The sequence below is a fragment of the Melitaea cinxia genome, chromosome 1 (genome assembly GCF_905220565.1).
Source record: "Melitaea cinxia chromosome 1, ilMelCinx1.1, whole genome shotgun sequence".
Lineage (NCBI taxonomy): Eukaryota > Metazoa > Arthropoda > Insecta > Lepidoptera > Nymphalidae > Melitaea > Melitaea cinxia.
The window spans coordinates 9,659,407-9,682,270 of NC_059394.1; the positions used below are offsets into that span (position 1 = coordinate 9,659,407).

The window sequence follows — 22,864 nt, forward strand, 5'->3', positions numbered from 1 at the left end:
TTGTCTATTTTATAAATGCGATACTTGTCTTCTGACATATGACATAATATTATAAATATTTATTTTTAGGATCCCTCATAAAATAGTGTAAATGGAATCCCTTTTTGTTAAGGGTCCGCTACTTGTTCGTCAAGTCAGTCTTTCAGAGCGTTATCTTTGGAATCATCAGTTTTCACAGTAAATGTACTACTAATACGTAATAGTCGTTATAAAAACAAATATAAAAATATAATGAAGTTATCTTAACATTTTGTTAAAAATTATAGTTGTAGAGGGACCCTTGATTGCCTTGAGGCTTCTATCTTACCAGTTTTTCATAAAATGTATAGAAATGACATTACATTATAATTATGTATAGCATTCTACAAAAATGTTTGCAATTCCACTGTGTTAGAGCGTATAACTAAGATCTTCATAAATAAAAGGACGGATTTTGATGAAACTCTCTGAATTTGTCGCTGATAGTTCAGATTCACAACTTGACTTTAATTTTTTTTCGGGCCCGAGACAGTCATCGGTTAACATATGTACATTTATTTTCAAATTTATCAACAATATTTAAAGTTAAAAGAAATAATGCGACATGAAAAGTAACTAAACCGCGCATTGAACGGCTGTAAGTTGTATGTGTTATTTATTCCGCTCTCACAAGACATAATAGCGTGTCGAGGAAGCTAACACTTTAAACTCGAGATCCGTTACTGTCGGGCCACTGCCGCCCCTACGGATTCGCTCATAATTTACGATCATCCCGAAAAATCCTGGGATTATTTTTATCCGATAACAATAAAGGTGCCGCTGAGGGTTACCTTTATTATCACTCAGCAATAGACGGCTTTTTTACAACTTAACACATGTTATGATGGGTAAAATTTTAACCGCATTATTTTTAGTCTTTTTTGTTTACAAATTATTATTTTGTACTCTTTTTTATTCAAATAAACATGACGTAATATTAAAGTACATTATGGGGATAAAAATGGGTTTGTATGAATATATTGTATTAAGAATATGCGGATTAAATTTTTGGCTCTACTACTATAGTCTGTCTAACTAAAGAAGATACTCGATTTTTTGCATACTTTTTAAATGACAACACTGTAGGGTCTGTAGGGTTCCCACCATCGGGCATATTATCTCTTTAATTGGGGAATATCTAGCGAAAACCTACTAAGATTTAAATATAAATAATATTAACACAAATTCAAAACCTTAATTAATCCAATTACTACGTCTGAAAACACAATTAGAATTTAGAACAATATAAATACTCAGCAACATAAATCTTTCTATAAACAATAACAAAAGATCGGAATCGGAGTATGGTAATACTTAAAAAAAAAAACAAATAAACAAGATGACGCGTCTTTGAAGTTGCCAAGGTGCGGTTTTTTAAATATGCCGCGTTTTTTTTAGTATCTACTTTCATTAGCCAGACTATAAAAGAAAATCAATAAATATCAATTTCATTGGTTTTAAAATATGTAAATGACATTGAGCGATACATTCGCTTGAGCAAGGTAGAGCCGGATTAGAAAAGGCTGAAAGTGATCCGTTATAATTTCGAGAGTGGACAGTAACGGCTGGTACGCACAGATTAGCCCCTTCGATAAACAAAAGCATTAGTATGCGAGGACGCGCTGACCGGCGCCGATCAGGCCGCCCGTGTTCGGATTAATTTGCCTCCTGAAATTATGGCCGCCTCTATGTGGAGCGTAACGAGAACTCACAAAACGCTATTACATTGCTTTCACTTTTGTGATTTTAACAAATTGTTCTTGACTTAATAAAACATAATAATACATTGTTAAAATCAATATCTTTCAAGCAGGTTTTTTATGATATCATCATGAATACAAGCTCTAAAGATATGTTATTTGGTTTGCGGATTTTTTCGGCAAATTCAATAAAGGCTTATCCATCTTATGTATTATCAAATAAGACGGCTCCCTATCGAAACCCAAACTTTTATAGTGAATTTGATCGATATCATATTATTTTGTCTATTAGGTCAATTTGAAATGTTGATGCATACTTTCAGAGATAATTTAATGTGAATATATTCTAAATACCTTTTCGTACAACTTTGATAGGCGTTCCAAGTATACATGTAAATTTTGTTTAAAATAGTCGTATATTTGTTTGTATATTTTACTGAGTATCTCTAATAGGATTAATCAACCAGAAAAATAAAGATTAAAGTATTTGTCGTTTGTTTGAAGACTCTTATATTAAAAGTGACGAATTACACTTGCTATTAGTAATAAAATATCATGCTATATTACTCACAACAGTAGAGAATTAATTATAATTGTCTTCGAGTTTGACAAAGAATCAAAACACAAAGCGAGAAAAATCGTAAACGATGTTTAGTTACGTATAAATAAAAAGAAAATATCGATGGTGGAAAGGCATATTGTATTAACCGCCATTTTTGGCGATATCGAGTTATATATACCGTTGGAATCGGGAGAATGAACTCTTTCGAATGGTCCTGGTTTCAGCTCGATCTGACGACTTTTATGGTCGTTAATACACCAGTGATTTTGAAGTTTTTCATATTTTCTTTTGTTTTAACTCTATAGTAAATAGTGGATTTTGTCATTAAAACACCTCATAACTAAAATTTTTATCTTATGCTACTTTGCCTTGCTTGACTTTAACCAAATTTAAATGTTAAAACAATTTACCAAATTATAATATTATCATTTTTGTAATTGATACATTATACCCAACTTGACTTTTCTTGATCAGTAGAATTAAAACATTTTACTCCGATTTTAAATGTTAGTCATTGTAAGTTAATACATTTTACTCTACTCTAAAATGCCATTGTTTCCAAGATAATACATTTTACCTATCCAAAATAAGGTAACATTATGCGTTGAGTCGTTTTTCTGTTCTTTCTAGAATCTATTTTAATACAATAAAACAAAATTTACTTGTTTTTTTTTACAAATAAAATCTGCATTTAAACTGACCATTTGTCATTCCTCAAAGATATCATAGTGAGTATCTGAATCTTCGTACCTCCACCAATAAGGCAGATGTTCTACCAGACTCAGATTTTGAAGACATTTCTAATGTTGAGATAGATGATAACTGAGTATTATTACCTAAGAAGTTTCATTAAACCACTCGTTATGGTGGACTGAAAAGTTTTTTAATAGTTAGGTGTTAAGATTTTTAGTTATTTTTTGTAAATCTTTTAAAAATACTAAAAATCGTTAAGTACAAATTAAAACTGTCCAAAGAACATATTGTAGCTTAATTTTTTTTATCAAGTATTAATTTAAGTTTAATAATATAATTATATGTTATTTACTATGTTTGTAAACGTCAGTATGAAAGTTTAATTCAGTTTTTCAATTGTAACTTTATGATAAATATAATTTCAGTTAAACATGTATTTTTCATTTTTTATTGTTTTGTTTTAAAGTTTAGTTTGTGGCTTAAATAGTAGTTAAGTGTATGGTTAAGCTACTTGACCCTCTTTGTTCGAATACACTGATGTCTGTACAACTGTTTTACCAGGTTCGCATAGATATGAAAAGGTTACATAAAAGTGTTTACCTCTCTCTGGTCATGATTGGATTTGTTTTTAAGTCATTTTACGCGATAGCAATATCACATTTATTTGGATATAAAACAATTTACTTGAAAATATTAAATTATATTCTGGATATAAATCACTTTGCTTGATATTTTTTAGATGTAATATTTGGATATAGACTAATTTTACCTATCTGAGATTTTATGGTATTTTGTATTAACTCCATAAAATAATACAAATATTAGACATACGTTATTTTTTATTAAATGTATACATTTGTAATAAATTTTATTACTATTTCACAAAATTTCATAGAGATATCTCCAATACTTTAAAAGTTATAAAGTTTTTAAAACTTTAATCGTCTCTCCTGATCATTTTACTAAATGGCGGATAATACATTATGCCTTTCCATCGTCGATATGACAATCGCTTTATCCACTATTAATGTTTACACACAAAATTGATAAGTACACAAACATGCAACAGCTTATTCCATTAATTTTATTTGCTCGTCCAGTTATATCCGGTGTCGACGGAAGCGTGAACACGCCTCCATCGTTCCCTAAGTAATGAGTTAAATATTGCTTTTATTCCCTCCAAAAAAAAAAAAACCTCAAAAGTTTCAATTTTCACACAATTCGTTCGAAATATTTTTTCTAACCTCATCTGTTACCTGCAGCTATTATTGACGAACAATTTTTTTTTTTATTTTCAGAAAATTGTTGTATAGAAGAAGGGTTAAGGTTTAAAACGTCACGTAATAATTAATTTCGTATATGCTTTAGTTTTTACACGAATATTATTTCAATGATAAATCATACTAAAGTTATGTTCGAATAAATTATTTGCTACAGAAAGATAAGGTCAGTGTAATTTTGATTTAGCGAATTAAAATATCAACCAATCCAAAGCAAATTTATTTTAAAAATTTGTAGGCGGGAAGCGATGCGTGGCGTAACGTGTTCTTTACATCAAAAACACATTTAAAAGAAGTTAGATTGGCTTACGAGAGTTGGCGGGTGGCCATACGTAGTTGGAGCCTTTTCGGCGCCCCAAAGCCAGCCCTAATCTTTGAAGAACTGCCGCAGATTGTTTGCAAGCATTTTAGTCCATCAAAGTATGATGGATCGAAACTTTCTCAACTTAAATTTTGATTACAGTATCAAAACAAATCCTCAACAAAGATAATATCAAAATTTCTCTGTAATATTCGGTAATCTGAATCTCGGAGACGATGCCTAACACATTGATTTAAGTTTAAAAAGGTAATTAAAAGAACAGTTCTTTAAAACAAGCTTTATTTATTTTCTACTCTGTAATACCATCACGTGCAGACACGCAAGTACTTAATATGTTGATATCTTATACAATGCACGTCTTAAACAATTAATACACTTTGTTATTAAAACACACTCTATGGCTTTGGCTTAATTATATTTACAACGATATTACCTACGCAGCATTTCCTTATAAAGTAGCAATTTGGCAACATGTTAACTTTATCATTTACATATTATATATACGTATCTTATAAAAATGTTAATTGACAGAAGAAACCTGGGTTTGGGTTATAGATAGATAAATCAAATAAAATCGAACATAAGGTCTTGGGTCATTATTTAGAAAAGAAAAATTTTAATTTTTACTCAGTCACATATTGTAATTTTGTTAGCAAAAGACTATTTTCCATATTCGCTTCTATTGAGTCGACAACTTTGGTTAGGATGAAGTTTTTATAGTGTGTTATAAGTGTGATATTCATAATTATTTTTATTAATACCACATCTTGAATATTATAACGCATTGTCTTTTTAATTGAATTGTACTTAAGACATACATTTTTTAGTATAGTATAGCATTTGACGTCAAATAAATAATAATATAGGAATGTTTAATCAATTTTATAATACAAAGGTAAACTTATATTTACTATTTATTACAGGTTTTTATTTATTTATTAAAATAACTTTTTATTTCTCGTGTTAACCAATACAAAAAACAAAAGTACAAAGTTTACCAAATAATTACTAGCTTTTTGTATAAAATAATAATAAGGATTACCACAAGTTTTAGACTATTTTAAATTAAAATAACAGGATATTTTACATAGTGTTTTAATCTCTTTTTATATAGTTCTAATGAGCAGCTGGAATCAGTGTAATAACTGAATTGATTTATCACAGCAAACGTGACAAGCATTACAGTATTCATGCTAGTTAAAATTATTAAATATTTTTTTAGTCTAAACCTATTAATAAAAATAATAGTTATAACAACGGTGCACTTTATTTTTATTGTTAACTGCGTGACTATTAGGTATTATGTATGTTCACGTTTTAGCAGATACAAATTAATTGAAAAAAAAAAAATACAATAAATAAAAGAAAATATATCCAATTCCTTTTTGCTTTTCAGTTAAAATAAAACAAAGTTATTCATTATCTAAAAAAATAAGTTTTTAAACATGTTTTTAAAATCTTTTCTAAATCTGCTTAACCGTGAGTTCTCGATTAAGGAACTGTTACATTTAATATAATAATTAATATAGACAGTATATAATTAACAACAACGTTTATACATAATATATATAAATATCGTTTGTTCCATGTCAAGTCTCATCTGAGAGATATTAACCATGCTCCTAATTTATTAAAACTACGTTACCTGTTTTCGAGAATAATTATGAAATTATATAAATAATATTTTTCTCCAACCACTAGCTCAGAGTGACTGTCAGATCAATTTATTAAGTCTTCTCATTTAAACTCTGTATAGAGTATTAAATTGTAATAAGATTCTAAGCTATCATTATAATATACCTAAAATATAAGTACTCCTTGTTACAGGGTAGTAGCTAAGCAGATATGAGATAGTGTGCAAAATTATAGTGCTCTAAATAAAAAATCTACCTTCCTAACATTTTCCACAAGTGCATATAAATGTACAATTGTAAAAGTTAAGTTGCTCTCAAAAATCATCGTTATTATTACAGCGCGAAATATACGATTTCATATATTTATTACGGACAGAATACTTTTTTAATGGGTGCCTTTAAAATAATTTTATAAAAATTTGAGATGCATACACTACAACTAAAATAAATGGATGGCTTCTTCTCCAATCTGCATCATCTGTAATATAGATTAATTTGATGAGAGCACGATCTAACCAAAATTGTAATGAAAATAAACTAAAATCATCAAAACAAGTAATTCCTCAATATTTCGAGTATATTAATTACTAATTAAATCTAGTATGAAATGATGATACAGATTATAGTAGTTTATATATAAAACTAAAAATATTTTCTGACTTAATTAATTAAAGTAATATTTTTAAGATAATTTATTTACATTACCATATTCTCTGAACATGGTAAACTTAATGAAAGTATTTACCTGTGACCTGTGATGCACCACCCACCCAGTTAAGATGCGTCTTCCCGCCACCCTCGTCAGACTTTTGCTTCCCCTTATCGATCTCGTTCAAGTTCGATTGATACTTCGTTCCTGGGGAGACATGTGATTGAACATGACTTTATTCTATTTGTTATAGCTTGAAATGTTCTTTTTTATTTTTTATTTTAAAATTATTTTTTTATAGATATTACTTTGAATTATAATGATTGTTACCATTTGTAAGGTTTTTAGATAATGATTTATATCATAGTAATAAATATAATGATATTAGGACCGGAAATTAAAACAGAAACAAAAACTGGATAATAAGCAAAAGAAACCATATTCGTTTGAATCTACCATGACTAGATATAAGATTCATTAGGCTAAGGAAAGATTCAATATAGCAAGGGACAGAACGCTCGGCCGGACGATATTGAAAAGTTGCGCAATATTGTCGAGTGGCTGGCCTAGCCGTAAATTCGTAATGGAAGCAAAAAATAAAACAGAACAGCGGTCGATGTCCTATCCGCGCCGCGTCGCAGCCCGTGCAAAAACAACCCGCCACAAAACTTACAATCGTTGTCGTCTAAATGGATTTTTCAAGTTCATGTGCATATAGAGCTATTGTAGATCTTTGAAATCTCTTAAAATGGCTTATATTGTAGGATAAATGCATATGTTAAATATAACAAAGCATTGTTAGTACGTTTTATGAAATAATGTTTGTACTTTTAATGAAATAATGTTGCATATTGTTAGTTGCAATTAAATAACAATAGAATTTTTGCGAAAACAAAATAGTGCAATATTATTACTTACAAATGTACTAAGCAGCTTATTTTTCCTCCGTATTCATTAATAAAAGTTGGATGCTCAAGCTTATTCGATTGAAAATTTCTAACAAAGGACCTTATCCTTATGATGATGAAAAGAAGGATGTTTTAGGTTCATAAAAGTGAAGGTACAAGTTGACACTTGGGCGTAATAGGTTGTCGCGCAAGATGTTGTCGTTGTCCGGCGACTGGCAACATGTCCGGGAAAATGCCCAACTTTCCAATAACGGTGGAGTAATGGCGCGCACCACACAACTTATGAGTGTCTGGTATTACAAGACCATAATATGATTATAGCTACGTAATATTTCCTTTCAATCAGAGGATATTAAGACATGTTATTATAAGTAATTAAAACGTATGTTTATACTTTCATATAAATTATTAACGGTCTTTAAAAGTGTTTGTTTTATTAAATACCACTGACTCGAAGCTTAAGTATAAAAGTGCACTAATATATGTATGTATGAATAGTAAATAAGCTTGTGTATACTTTCTGAAAGTATTTTGTTTATAAAACGATTTGTTTGTATTTTACGAGACCATAACATTCGAAGCCAGTTAACAGCTTCACAACAAGCAAAACGTCGTAATAGTTTATCGTCTGTAAACATATATAACGACCACTAATAATAACTGAAACAGCAGCAAACAATGAAAATAAACTAAACGATCTCGAGGGATACAACTCGTAAAGGTATTTTATCTCTTAATAAACGAAATCACTGGCATAAAAATCTTGTTTGAATGCATTTTATCGGAAATGATACCAGATAAAAATAAAACCATTTTACTCGTACCAGGGAATTTATTGATGTTCTCATTTACATTCTGCAAATATACGATTTTTATTACGGACCCAATATTCTCGCTCTTAATAAATTTGAGAATTATTTTTAGAACACTCGATACTGGTGAGTATCGATTTAATTACTTTACCTTTATCGGCGAACGGTGTATCACGACGCGGTGGTTTTGATGGAGGTGGAATCGTTATAGCTCTGGGATCTGGAGTTGTTGTTGGTGGCGAAGACGCTTTAAATAAAACATTATCTATTACAAAAGATTAAGTTGTTTAAAAAGTCCAAAGAAATGAAAGTACACTTACTATATAATCTTATAGTTCCATCTGATTCACCCCGTGGGTTTTTAGCTACGCATTTGTATGTTCCATAGTCTTCGGTCACAATATGTCTGATTAATAACTTCATATGAGTCTTGTAAGCAGGAACTCCAACCATGTTGTCCATGTGGTACTTAGCACTTTCATGAATCATATGGCCGTCGTCTCGTGTCCAATAATTTAAAGAAGTTGGGTGAGCTTCAGTGAAACACTCTAATGTAACGTTGTAGTACAGTGGGGCGCCGACGAGTTGATGCGGTATCCACAGCATAGGAGGAACTTAACAAAAACATTTTTTTTTTATAAGCTACCAAAACCGATTACTCAAATATTGTAGAATTCTACGAGTGCTATACTTACAGTCTACACTAACTTTGACTCTCTTTGACACAGTAGGTGGCACACCATTGCTAGCGATGCATAAATAAGCTCCCATATCCAATCTCGAAATTCTTTCCATTTCTAATACTTCGCCTTCCCATTCAGATACTAAAAACACATATTAAAGATTTTCTTTTATTTATATATGTGCGTTGTAAAAACAATTATATCGAATCACTAAGTCTGACCTGAGTGTCCTTTACTGATGGAGATTTTTGAATTGTCATCTCGTTTCCATTTGATGGTAGGCTTAGGAGAGCCATTAGCACGGCACGTTAGAGTGACGTTGGCGCCCTCTCGGACTATAACGTCGCTTGAACTCAACGAGTCGTCAATTGACGGAGGCACTGTAAACAACAATAATTTTCGTTTTGATTTCTTACGGCTAACTATACATATAATATTAATAAGTATTTAAGATAAACGAATATTGTATGTTTTCTTACCAACAACATGCAAGTAACCGAATTGTGTTTTAGCAGTAACGGTATTTATCTGGCACATGTAACGTCCCCGGTCTTCTTCGCGTACGTCTGATATATGCAGGAACCAAGTGCGGTGTTTGTCGTGCGTTACACTTACGCGCGGATTGCGTGTAATCACGTGGTTATGCACTGTCAAGATGGCCGATTGCTCGAAATGCATCCACGCCACCTAAATAAAAACATTTTTTCACTTACAATTTGTTGAATATAAATTTATACTTACTAAATAAAGCTTAAATAAATAAAATTTTCTATATCGTAAACATTTCAGATACTTAGAATTCATTTATTACAGCTTAATGTTTTTTAAATATTGGAAAATAGTTTGGTTAGAAGTGTTTACGTTAATTTGAAAGCTTGAAGCCTTAAAAGATAAGATTGTTTACTTGTTTCAAACGAAATCCTTAAAAATTGTAGATATTAATTTGAATATTTCAGTAGAAATACATTAAAATTCACAAGCTTGTTTTGTGTGATTATAAACGTCGTGGTAAGTTAAAACAATTAGGAATGAGTATAGTTGCTTTAGCACATGAAATAATCGATCGATACTTAAATTCTTAAAATAAATTTAAGTCAAAGAAAATAAGCTTCGTGTCATTTGTGGGGTGCGAAGACACTGAACATTGCTCATTCGATATCCAATCGAGTCTAAATTTGACGAGTGACGTAACGGAAATTAAAGAATCATTTCTTTTTAAGCGAATGTTTTCCAATACAAATGGAACTTGATGATAGGTAATAACGATGATTTTTCACATTCAAGTCATATTAGTTTGCTTGTGTAAACACTATTTCTAAGCAAAAGTAGCGCTTTAGAATTTTTGTGATATTAAAGTCTTCATATTATCATTAATGAATATTTCTTTATTGTCAGTCCAATTTAACAAATAATATGTTATAATTAAAAATGGAATGTAATTAGTAATTAATAGTCGCGGCGAATAAAGGAAACAATTCGAGTAATATTATGTTTTTTACATGAAAAAAATATTTGTTAATATTGTTTACATAAACTTACTCGTAGCTTACTTAAATTTATTAACCACCGAAAAGTAAAGGGTCTTCGTAGGTTTGTTGAACAAATGAAACAACATTAATAGCTGGCAAAATTGAACGTTTACGGGTCGCCATTACACGCGCTGCGGGCGCCTCTCGCGACATCTGTGTAATTGCACGAAGCTGCCATCGTGTCCCCGCTTCACACCAATTTCCACGGCATTAAGCGCTTAAAATGCATTTCACTGAGATTGTTATACTAGAAACAATCCAGCTACTTTTAATTTTGAGCCGTAATCAAATACGACTAATGAACAATAAGGAGGTTTGCAAAAATTCTACCTTAATGTTTTTAGTTTACATAAAAACTAGACGACTCGTATGGTTTATCCGTATTTATTTTTACCATTACGTTAATATATGACTATGAAATTAACAAAGGTTTTAGAGTCGTTGCTCAGAAACAACAATTGAGTTACTAAAACAAAAACATTTGGTTTGGAATAATATTTTAAATTAAAATTATTTAAAAATTTATTATTTTAAATTTAATTTATTAATAATATTTTATTCTTTGTGTAAATTTGATCCCACCAAAAACATTTTCATGTAAAATGTTGCCAAGACGAGATCATATGGCTCGCACTGTCAAAAAGTGATCAGATCTCATGTAGAGCCAAGCTTATAGCTCTACACGCCCTAACTCTACAAGCCCTAACTTCACAAACTCTACACCTTAGTCAAAATATGTGGCTTGGCCGTTTCGCTACCGTCACGTGGGCGTAAGGTGAAAAATTTATTCACTGTTTATTATTCTTCTTTTTATTTTTTCTTTAATAGAACTATAACAGAAAAGTAATAAATAGTGAATAAATTTTTCACCTTAAGCCCACGTGACGGTAGCGAAACGGCCAAGCCATATATTTTGACTAAGGTGTAGAGTTTGTGAAGTTAGGGCTTGTAGAGTTAGGGCGTGTAGAGCTATAAGCTTGGCTCTACATGAGATCTGATCACTTTTTGACAGTGCGAGCCATATGATCTCGTCTTGGCAACATTTTACATGAAAATGTTTTTGGTGGGATTTCACTTCTTTTTGTAAGTTGCTTATGACAATATTATAGTTGCATTTTACCTCCGACACATTTTATACCATAAATATCATCCAATCTTCACCATATTTGGTTTAAGCACGCTGTTTTTGATTTTATGTTGAACTGATATGCAAACGGTGACCTCCGCCAAAACTTAAATACCAAAATTACAAAATGTAAATTTTCGACATAAACTAATAACCGATTTTTTTAATGTATTTTTTTTATTATTATTTATAACAAGCAGTAACAAGGAGTTTCTATATCAATTTTCAGACCTCTAGCATCAAAATTTGCGGAAGTCTCATACAAACTTCCACCTCCTAGTTTAAGGGGTTGGGGGGTAAAAGTTCCAAGTTTTATAATTTTTTTGTTGTTTGTGTACTAAAACTAGCTTACATACCAAATTTCAGCTTTCTGGGACTTCAGGAAGTACTCTAAGAATTTTGATGATCATCAGTGAGTGACGAAATCGGGGTTTTTTAGACATCAATAAAATCTAAAGTATAAGAGCTATGCAATTGAAACTTTATATGTTTAATAAGTCTACTATTGACATCATATCCTGAGAATTTTGTTTATCTGGTGTTATCCAAACCCAAGTTATGATGGTTCAAAAAAACGACGAAGCACTTCGAGAAAAGATAGGTAGTGCTTTTCGTTTTTTTTTTTTTTTTTTTTGGCTCGTCTTGGCGGGGGCACTACCGTGCCCCCAGATGCCTAATTTTATGATGACATTTTAAACTTTAGCTGACACTGAAAGAGAATTCTACATTATATTATTACAATTTTCATTTTAATACATGTATTATAATTGCTAACTACTTACATACATATATAAAGTTAGTTAATGGAGGAATCGAAATACTTAACTTGATACATATGTATTTATCAAATTAACTTTCTAAGTCTGTTTTAAGTATTTTTTTTATATATACACTTTGCTAGTGTTAACTAAAAAATACTGACAGATATAACTTTTCGTTTTGTCAAAGCTGAGAGAAAACAATTACATAATCTCCTGTAATAAATACATAACAGATAAGAAAGTGAGTTGTTTGAAATGTACTTTACCGGATTGTTGACACGAAGTTAAAATTTAATCAATCGAATTATCGAATTTAGCATAAACGACACATGATAAATCTTTTCGTTTTATGATATCAGACGACTGCATTTTACTAACAAATAAAAGTATTTAATGTCCTCATAAATTTTTAATTCCTTAATGAGGGTCCAATTCTTAGCTTTGAATCATGGTTAGTTCTTTTTATCAAGATTCCTAAGGTAATATAGGGAGAAGTTTGTTAGCTGAAACTCGTGCCGGGTCACATCTTACCTATCTTAAGTGATACGGCTCTCAGCCGCTGTCTAATTTATAATGGACTTCAGGAAACTTCGCCCATTTTATTATGCAATGAGACGGTAACCCCTCTAATGACGAAGGCCCCACTCGACGCTATAACCCAAAGCTTGGAAATATGGAAAATTAATTATGAGTAAAGCGTTAGTGTTTATTAAGGTCGATTGGAGTTACGGGAAGGAGCGGTGGTGGAAACGGCGTCGACGGCGGCGGTTGTAAATCTGATCTGCGTAATTGTGGCCGGCGTCTAATCTAATCGCTCCGGTGTGTCCGTCTGCACGGCACTGATTGAATTAGGAGACGCAGCTTACCAACGCCGCGCTGCTAACCCTAACTGCACGCGGCCTTATCGGCACATCAATATTTTGAATACATAAATTAAGTACTTCAGTTACAACCGTGGACGCACGAATATGTACGTAACTAGTTAGATATGTTATTATTAATTATTCATGAATGTCAACTCAGTTAATTAAAATAATTTAATTCACAAAATATTATAAAGGAAAAAACATTTAAAACACTTTTCAAATTTTCTTTGAAATGTAATTATAACAAACGACTACATCGACTGGTAATAACTGCGTAATTTGGAACATCTATAGAGAACTCGTAAAGTTTCGTTTCATTATTTAAGCAATTAAGATAAAATTAAAGACAAACCAAAATTTTAAAAGCAGTTGTGAGATAGGCTTTGAGTTTTGAACTTGAGACTTTAGAATCTTGTATAAGATCGGGTTGGCCTGTACGATTTTGTTACGAGTTAATGCCATAACCGAATGATGTCTTATAATGAGTTTTTTTGGAGACAGCGTCTCGCTTAAATACTTCTTAATTTATTCAACATTATACGGTACCTACGGTGGTAGCTATTTAATCTTTTTCATTTTTTATACATTTGTTTTTGAATAAAAAAATAATGAAGTTTAATAAACACTGTAAAGGTAATTAATTATTAATACCATGCAATGAATACTAAGTATTGCTTGTTAATTTAATATTTATGCTTCTGTAGCTTAACTTAAAAAGTAAATTAACCTTTAAAATTAATTTAGTAATAAAAAAAGCTTATCTATATTTATTGTGTGTTATAGTAGCATGTTATAATATATAGTAAACTTGTACGAAATATATGACTGTAACAGATGTCAAGTTTAGAAATTTAGTTATGTAAATAACGTAAAATAGTTGAATTTATTATAATGTATCAGAGTCCATTGTGTGATATATTATGTGACACATACTTATACACTGCCGGAAGTAACATCATGAGTTAATAACTTGAAGTAGTTATTCATTATATGTCACTTTGGTAATAACATAATTATGTAGTGCCATATAAAACTCGTTATTTATACAATATTGTTCATTTCTCAAACGAATAATATTACTTATTATATAGAGAAACTTGAAAGTTTTCATTTGCATTTAATGGGCGGAATATTTGATAAAGATGAAAACCATAAATATCATATTAGAAATGGCCGCTGCAGCTAACTAATTTCATTTGCCAGCAGATCCTAAACGAGTTAGAGACAAGCTCGGAGACACTTTACGAGGATGCTTGTCAGTTGTACAAAACGCAATTTGTTATGCGCAAATTAAAATTCCTGTTTGGTATTCAAAATAATTATTTTTTGTAAGATATCACTGAAATCAATTTCGATTTCGTTTTTATAGTGTTATTATAATTTAAAATATGTGCAAGTTAGTTATTCATTAAAAAGTCTATCGAAATTATTAAGTTCTACGAACGGCGTAGACAATTATAACTTCTGTCTAAAGTTACTTGGAACGAACATGTCAGCGTTTAATACTCATTTTCTCAAGGAGAATATTAAGCAAAGTATTCTCATTCACCGAGGATCACCTGTCTCAAACTTTTAGTGTAAAACTTATGGAGGCCTATTATTTCGTTATCTTTTAACCACCTTGAATTTAGACCCTTCTTTCTTTTTATCTTAATTGTAGAAGCATTAAATAGGTAAAGTTGAAGTTGTGAGGTTTGGTGGAAGACTCTTGTCCCTCAAGACATGCCTTGAAGGCGTCGTTTGATTTATAATGGACTCGTTGCAAACTTTAGCCATTCTGCCGCGCCGCACCGAACCTCCTTAACGATGGACCCCATCGCCGGAGGAGATGATTCGTAGACGTGTTTAATAATATTACGACAGATTTAATTATAAAACGTTTAAGGAGTTTAGTCTTACGCTGTTATCTTTACTTCATGCGTTTCAAGGTGTTTTCAAAATGGTTAATAGAGTTTACTAATCTGCCTATTATACGGTAGGTATAGCTCCTTTAAGGTTATAACTTAAGAGTAACATAAATGTTATTAAAATCGTAGTATTTACAGACTATGAATATATTTCACGTTAATTAAATTTATGTTAGTATTTATAAATATAATACCTTAAATATATTACCTATTGTCATATAAAAATATGAAGAGATAAATAAGCAATTGAAATTATTAATTGAATTCATTTTTAATACTTAAGCATTATAACAATTTTACCATTGGAATCAAATTTATGAACAAGCCATAAAATATAATTACACAACATAAGTCATAATACCGTTTTTAAACGGTTTTATTTAGCTCACCCCGTTTGTTTTTTTATTTTTTCTTTATTTATTCTTGGGTCAAATTTAGTAATTCAAATTTCACCCTCTTCATGTCAACCGATTAATCTGAAATTTTGTATACACTTTGGATTTTGGTGACAATACAATTATGTTTATTCATTATCATTATAAATTAAAGATGGCCGCCGCTACAAAATGGCGGATAATTTATGTTTTATTAATCCCATCAATATGGGTATCAAATGAAAGGGCTCAACAAGCAGAATACAATATACTGTAAAAAACTGAAATCCAAGATGGCGGCCGCTACAAAATGGCGGATAACGTAGGTTTTATCGATTCCATCAATATGGGTATCAAATGAAAGGGCTCAACAAGCAGAATACAATATACTATAAAAAATTGAAATACAAGATGGCGGCCACTACAAAATGGCGGATAAGGTAGGTTTTATCGATCCCATCAATATGGGTATCAAATGAAAGTGCTCAACCAGTATAATCAATGTACTATATAAAATTAAAATCCAAGATGGCGGCCTCTACAAAATGGCGGATAACTTAGGTTTTATCAATCCCATCAACATTTGTATCAAATGAAAGGTCTCAACAAGTAGAATACAATTTACTATGCAAAATTGAAATCTAAGCTGGCCGCCGCTACCAAATGTCTGATAACAATTTTTTATCAATCCCACCAATATGGGTATCAAATAAAAGGGCTTGACAAGAAGAATACAGTGCACTATACAACCTCAATATTTAAGATGGGCCTTGCAATAATGAAGCACTAAATGAATTAAACAGAATGCGAAATAAAAACTAAAAACTAGAAAATAAAAATAGGTAAAAAAACTTTTTAAGTTAAACGGTTTTATGTTAAACATACATTGCAATGTTTAAGATAAATGTACTAAAAACCAAAAAATAATAAAATAGATACAGTCGTGGGAATTATAAACATATGCATAGACTAGACTAAAATAAAACCGTGGGGCACGTCAATTGTCTACAAATTATCGACTTAATGTGCGATAGAAGGATCGTTTAATTCGTCGTTAAAATAGGCAGTTGGCCCGCAGACGGTGAGGAAATTACTTACTATTTTCTTGCTCATGGAAATTCCAATAGTTATACACTCCATGTAAATAAAAGAGATGTTTCAACTAGTTTATCGTTGGACATTCACACTGCTGGCTGGCGAGGAATCGTTTCACTGCTCGTAGTTTGTCTTTAATCGACAAAACATATGATAAAAGTACTACTCGCTCACCACTATGAAACCCTAAAACTCGCTTATAATCGAGCTTGCTAGCTTGTTTCCACATTCTAGCCCTACTTATCACACGTCCATCGTTGTCGGTTGAACAACTGCCTAATTATAGTGTAACATTACAAAACAAACATTTTAATCAACGATTGTAGACAATTGACGTGCCCCACGGTTTTATTTTAGTCTAGTCTATGCATATGTTTATAATTCCCACGACTGTATCTATTTTATTATTTTTTGGTTTTTAGTACATTTATCTTAAACATTGCAATGTATGTTTAACATAAAACCGTTTAACTTAAAAAGTTTTTTTACCTATTTTTTTTAATTCATTTAATGGAATAACACTCGTACCCGAGGAAAAGTAAGTATGGCAAAACGATGGACCACTAAGTAATGCAATCGCGCACAGAGAAATAAGTGAACATCTTGCGCGAGACAGCTTAGCTTACTTCTACTAAAAGCCCACTTAGAGATCTCTTCGACTACGGATTTGTGTCGAGGGTCCTCTAACTTTGCACCGATCTTCAGCCAATAAGCTATTTTTGGAATCGATGTACCTAAGTAGCAACGTTAGTTTCTGATAAAATCTTCCAACCTCTAATGCCCGGTGGTCGATAAAATATTTAATGTCAATGTAAAGTAAGTAAAAAACCAACTTTACTTGAAAAAGTACATAAGATGATTTTATTGATTTCTAAAAAGAAATATCTATATCCTTAACAAAAATAATGTTCTTTGTAACTTCAATTGTTATTTTATATTTGTCATGTGTACACATATTATTGAAATATTTGAAATTAACTAAAACATTAACAATTAACAACAAACATTTTACAATTACCCACAATGTGATTATTATAACAACACCTTTATTACCCCCTCCTACATTAGTGACAAGTGGAAATGTTTTAGACACCTCCCTCGAACCCAAGGCACGTGTTTTTTTAGTACAATAAATAGTTACATTTTCATCAGAGTATCTTAAAATACATGTATAATCTGATTAAATTGAAGAAAATGAAGTATAGTGATAAAAATTTCCGGACAGACGATTTACCGTTGCCGGGTCTTTATTTGGTTTAGAAATCGCGCGTTCAACGAAAAATAAATACACGTCCTTGTGATTCTTCGTTTTTTTTTTCTCCGAAAATTTCCCCTGTTTGAACATTAAGTGATAATTGAACGACTCCTAAGACCCTAACTAATAAGCTAACTCTTAGGATGCCTGTCGACAGCGCTTTGATGCGCCAACTCGTCTTACTCGTCTGTCGGTGTTCTACAAAATATATTTCGGGGAGTGTGCGAAGAAATTGCACGATCTAATTCCCCTAACAACCTTCCGCCATCGGGACACTAGGCGCGGTCGATCGTTCCATCCTTATGTCATCGATATGCCACCTACGCGCACAAAACGCTTTGGCACTACTTTCCTGATGCGCATAGCTAAGGAATGGAACTCGTTGCCCGCGTCTGTATTTCCCGAACGATACAATCTGGGTGCATTCAAGGCCAGAGTGAATAGGCTGTTATTAGGCAGGCATGCTCCACCTTCGACCGCATCGTCACTTAACATCAGGTGAGATTGTGGTCAAAAGCCTGCCTATTTGACATAAAAAAAACTTGATGCTGACACTACATTGTATAAATGCTTCAAACTGCAAACGATTGCAAAATTTAATTGTCATAAATCACAAAATATAATTTGGTTATAAAAATATACTTATTAATACCGTAATTCGCAATAACTATTGAAATTAAAATGTACATAACAAATAACTACTATATCGTTGTATCCTTTCCATTTGTAACTATATCGTAAAGCTTTTTTCATCAATAATGGTACACTATATATTTAAGTACGATTTTATTTTTGTGTTACCCACACATTAGGAATTCTAAACATTTTTGAATATCATATCAAAAATTGACCGTTTCAGCGGGGATCGAACCTGCGTCTCCGACTGACGTCCACTATATATTTTCTTAGCACGTCTTTTATTATTTTTATAACTTAAAATTTTTAGGACTAAGTAATTTTCTTACTGCATTATAACAAAGTGTTTATTGTCCGTAAACGTAAAAACTGTGCTTTTTGTCGTGTATAAACTGCACACGGTGTTGGCACTCGTATTTTTTTTTTTGCTTCCGTACTCAATCGATTCGGCAAATTCACAGTTGCGTCGACGTCGCAGCCTTAGTTTAAGAATGTCGCGATTTTCGATGAGACAAAGATGTTTATAGTTTCTACTTTTTAATTATCAACACCATAATAAAATTTAATTTATATGCAGAAAATATTTTTAATTTAATCGTAAATGCATGTTACAAAGCGTCGTTAAGGTACTGACAATTATAACCCGTATGCACACACAATAAAAAACTAAAACTGTCAATTATAATCACTGCTCGGTGACTAGATTTTAACAACTGTAGCAAACAGCTGTGAGGTAGAACCTAAATGAGAGCACGAGAAATATGTCAGAATTTGAACAGCCGGTGCTCGTATGTGGTACGAGTGTAACATAGCTGCGACTCGCTGCGGCATGTTATTGCAAACCCACATACGTGCTAGTGCCGACTATCTGACATTTCATGCCGATGAACAGGCTACGTGCGCATACTTCGTAGCATTCTCTTAAAATGGGAAACGCCGCTTGTTATTTTCGTATGAATATGTTATCTAATATTAAACACTATTGCAACGGCGATATGTATTTATTTAGAATATTGGTTGTCATTTTAATAAGATCACAGTTCTATTTACAATTTTTAAATTGCCTTATCTCGTATATAGTTCTAATTGTGTATGTCTAAACTTATGAAATAACATAAGTCCTGACTTGCGGACTGAGTAACTTACTACCTATTTTATTTATATCTAGGAATTTTAGTCAGTAGTACTAGTAATTGAGGCAAAAAATAAAAAAATATTTCATTATTTATATCTTGCAGTATATTTTTAGTTGTAACTTTCAGTGCACTAAAATAATTATCTAAATAAACATATTTATTTTCTGATGCAGGAGTTGTCGGTTAGATTGGCGCCTCGAATGTAGCTGAAATATATATTTATTTATATATTTATTATTTACAGATAAATTTAATACGGAAAAAATGCATGTGAAAGTTGTTACCTAAAATACAGGCATTAATCTTTCCCTTGGAGCAGGCCGTGTGTATGTTACCGTATATCGTTTATCATGTCATAAATATATCTAATAATGTCTTGGTTTAAAATATTGTTTTAATATTAATTCGAACTGCTTGAACTTTATAACTTAAAGGCAAAAGTATAAAAAACGAAAGGTAGAAAGGAATACGAGCATTTTGTCGTTTCATCGTAATATTTCGCGTGACTCAATAATTCTAAAAGACGGACGAAGAAGCAAATCTTTTTAACCGATGCGGAAAACTAATGGCACAGGCGAGGCTTTCGGGGAAAATCCGCTTCTTGTTGTCAATACAAGGCAACTGTGATGGCTCCCTCCGTTAAGCCTTTATTTCAAAAGTAAGAGTACACTATCTTGGCTTTTATTGCGCGTCGTAGATAGCTCTAGACACCTCGTAAGTAAATATAGCGAAATAAAAGTAATTGTGAAAGATACAGTGGGAAAGTGAATTTATAACAGATTTCATTATATTGAAATACAGGAATTATGTACATGAAACCGATTGCTTGTACATTGTGTTGGTTAATGTTGCATTTGACGATAATTTAAATATATTTGACTGTTTTTACTCTTTTATGTTAAGTACATAGTAAAAACCACAATATATTTTTGTAAGAAATAGTGGGGCAGAGAGATAAAATATCATATATACTCATTCGTACGAAACATACACTGACGATCACAGGAATCTAGCACTATTGTGTAGATACTCATAGTCTGAAGTACACTGTAACATATGTAGATAACATAAAGCAAGTTACGGAAGCATGAGCAAGAGGTCCAAGAGGATTTTCCCCACGTGAAAAAAAAGGTACATAAAGCAAATCTTTCTCTCTGTATGGTCATTTTATAGTTCTTCTTAAATTCCTTTGAATTTATCAATAGTTAGTACCTTTGAGTTTATCCATTTAAAAATCGATATTTTCAATTAATTTCCTTGTTTGTTTATTTTATTATAGAGCTATCATCAATTTTAACCTAAACACTAATTGTATAAACCTTAAATATTGTTTGAAAAGTATAAGGGAATCATATAAGGAAAATTTAAAACCATCTCCAAAATAATTGACTAAACTTATAAAGCCTTTTTAACAAATCAAGAAATTTTATAGAGTATAAATTGTTAGCGATGACCCGTAGCATCTAAATGGACCGACGACGTCTCTGAGGAAGCGACCCGGTAGTTAATTCACCTTGCTTATCGGTCACCGGGTTCACTTCGCATCGACTGATATAATCATCGCCTAAACTCCTAACTTCACTTAACTTTGGTTTTTTATTATTTTTGTCTTAATTTTTATTAAAAAAGTTTATTAAATAAATACTAGAATTTAATTTAATTTTAAGTTCATATAATTATGAGAAATAGTTTTGATTGGTTCATTATATTGCACTGAAAAGATAACCTCCAATATTCTTCCTAGGTATATATTTACACTAATTAGACGTAAAGAAAAATGTCAGTAGTACAGTTGTCAACGTATTCACGTTGTAAAACGTATTTAAAAAGGAAACTTTACACAATCTGAATTATTAAGGAAATTAGATATAAGATCTTTCTGACGACAGGTGACAGACGCATAACAGTACCTTTTTCGTATATTCGGGTCTAAGTTCTCAAAACATTTATAAGATGCAATAAATAACGTCATTAATCAAGGAAATCAACAACATAATGAAATTATAGCATGAGTCTGATGTTATAAGAAGAGAGGCCAAAAATCACATATTACTAGAATAGAATCATGCGATGGTAGATCAGAACAAGTTCATAGAGTAAAAAGGATTCAGTTACCAAAAATAATTTACGATTAAAATTTCATTGATAAAACGTAAAAAAAATAATTTAAATAATTAATTAATTTAATATAATAATTTAAGCAGCTTGGATCGATAAGCTATTACATATAGGAGTTAACCACAAGGTTTTTAACTTTTCACCTATTTCGTCTCTTGTCAATAATTATTTACCAATGCCACTAAAAATTAACTTGTACATATTCTTAGGTATACTAATCATACTAAAACTTGTTATAATATAACATTACTGTTTATGCTGAGAAATTACACAAACCCGTCGGCATTCAGACCTACTGTATACGTCTTCAATTTGCTTTAAACAAATATGATCATATCTCAAAATGTCCTCTTCGTTTACGATACTTTATTACTAAGACTTGACTTGTTTAATTTTTTTTTTACAATCATAATTTACTTTATTATATAGTGGTAAAATCTTCTTGTCACATAAAAGTTATTATTAAAAAATTTAGCGATTCTCATGAGCGTTATCTTCGTTATTTAGGAAATCTCTTTCATTAAATACCTACCCTTAAAAATTCTTCTTTCTTCATCCGTAAATACTTCATAGTCAAGCTATTCGTCTTTAAATTCGTGGTTAAATTAAATCTTTTTAGTGTAGGTACATATAATTATCAAAGTATTTATACATAATAACGGTTATTACATATTAGCTTCACCCATGACTTCGTTCGCTTTTGCTATCTCTTTCAGGCTGTGAGACGTAAATAGCAACGTAATGATCTTTAAGATTTCTGCGCATTCTAAATTTTGAATTCGGACAAGGCATAAATGAAC

General features: G+C 31.3%; 1 protein-coding gene across 1 annotated transcript in view; it reads right to left on the reverse strand.

Annotated features, from left to right (window-relative positions):
• Positions 1-6,607: 6,607 nt before the first annotated feature.
• The window catches only part of LOC123653445 (lachesin-like), a 103,155-nt gene continuing 86,898 nt past the window's right edge, over positions 6,608-22,864 (reverse strand). The window contains exons 3-9 of the mRNA XM_045589446.1: positions 9,741-9,948; positions 9,483-9,641; positions 9,274-9,402; positions 8,899-9,192; positions 8,730-8,825; positions 6,955-7,065; positions 6,608-6,687 (exon numbers count right to left, since the gene is read on the reverse strand). Of these exons, the coding sequence (XP_045445402.1) occupies positions 6,608-6,687; positions 6,955-7,065; positions 8,730-8,825; positions 8,899-9,192; positions 9,274-9,402; positions 9,483-9,641; positions 9,741-9,948 (1,077 nt within the window). The remainder of the gene's footprint in view (positions 6,688-6,954; positions 7,066-8,729; positions 8,826-8,898; positions 9,193-9,273; positions 9,403-9,482; positions 9,642-9,740; positions 9,949-22,864) is intronic.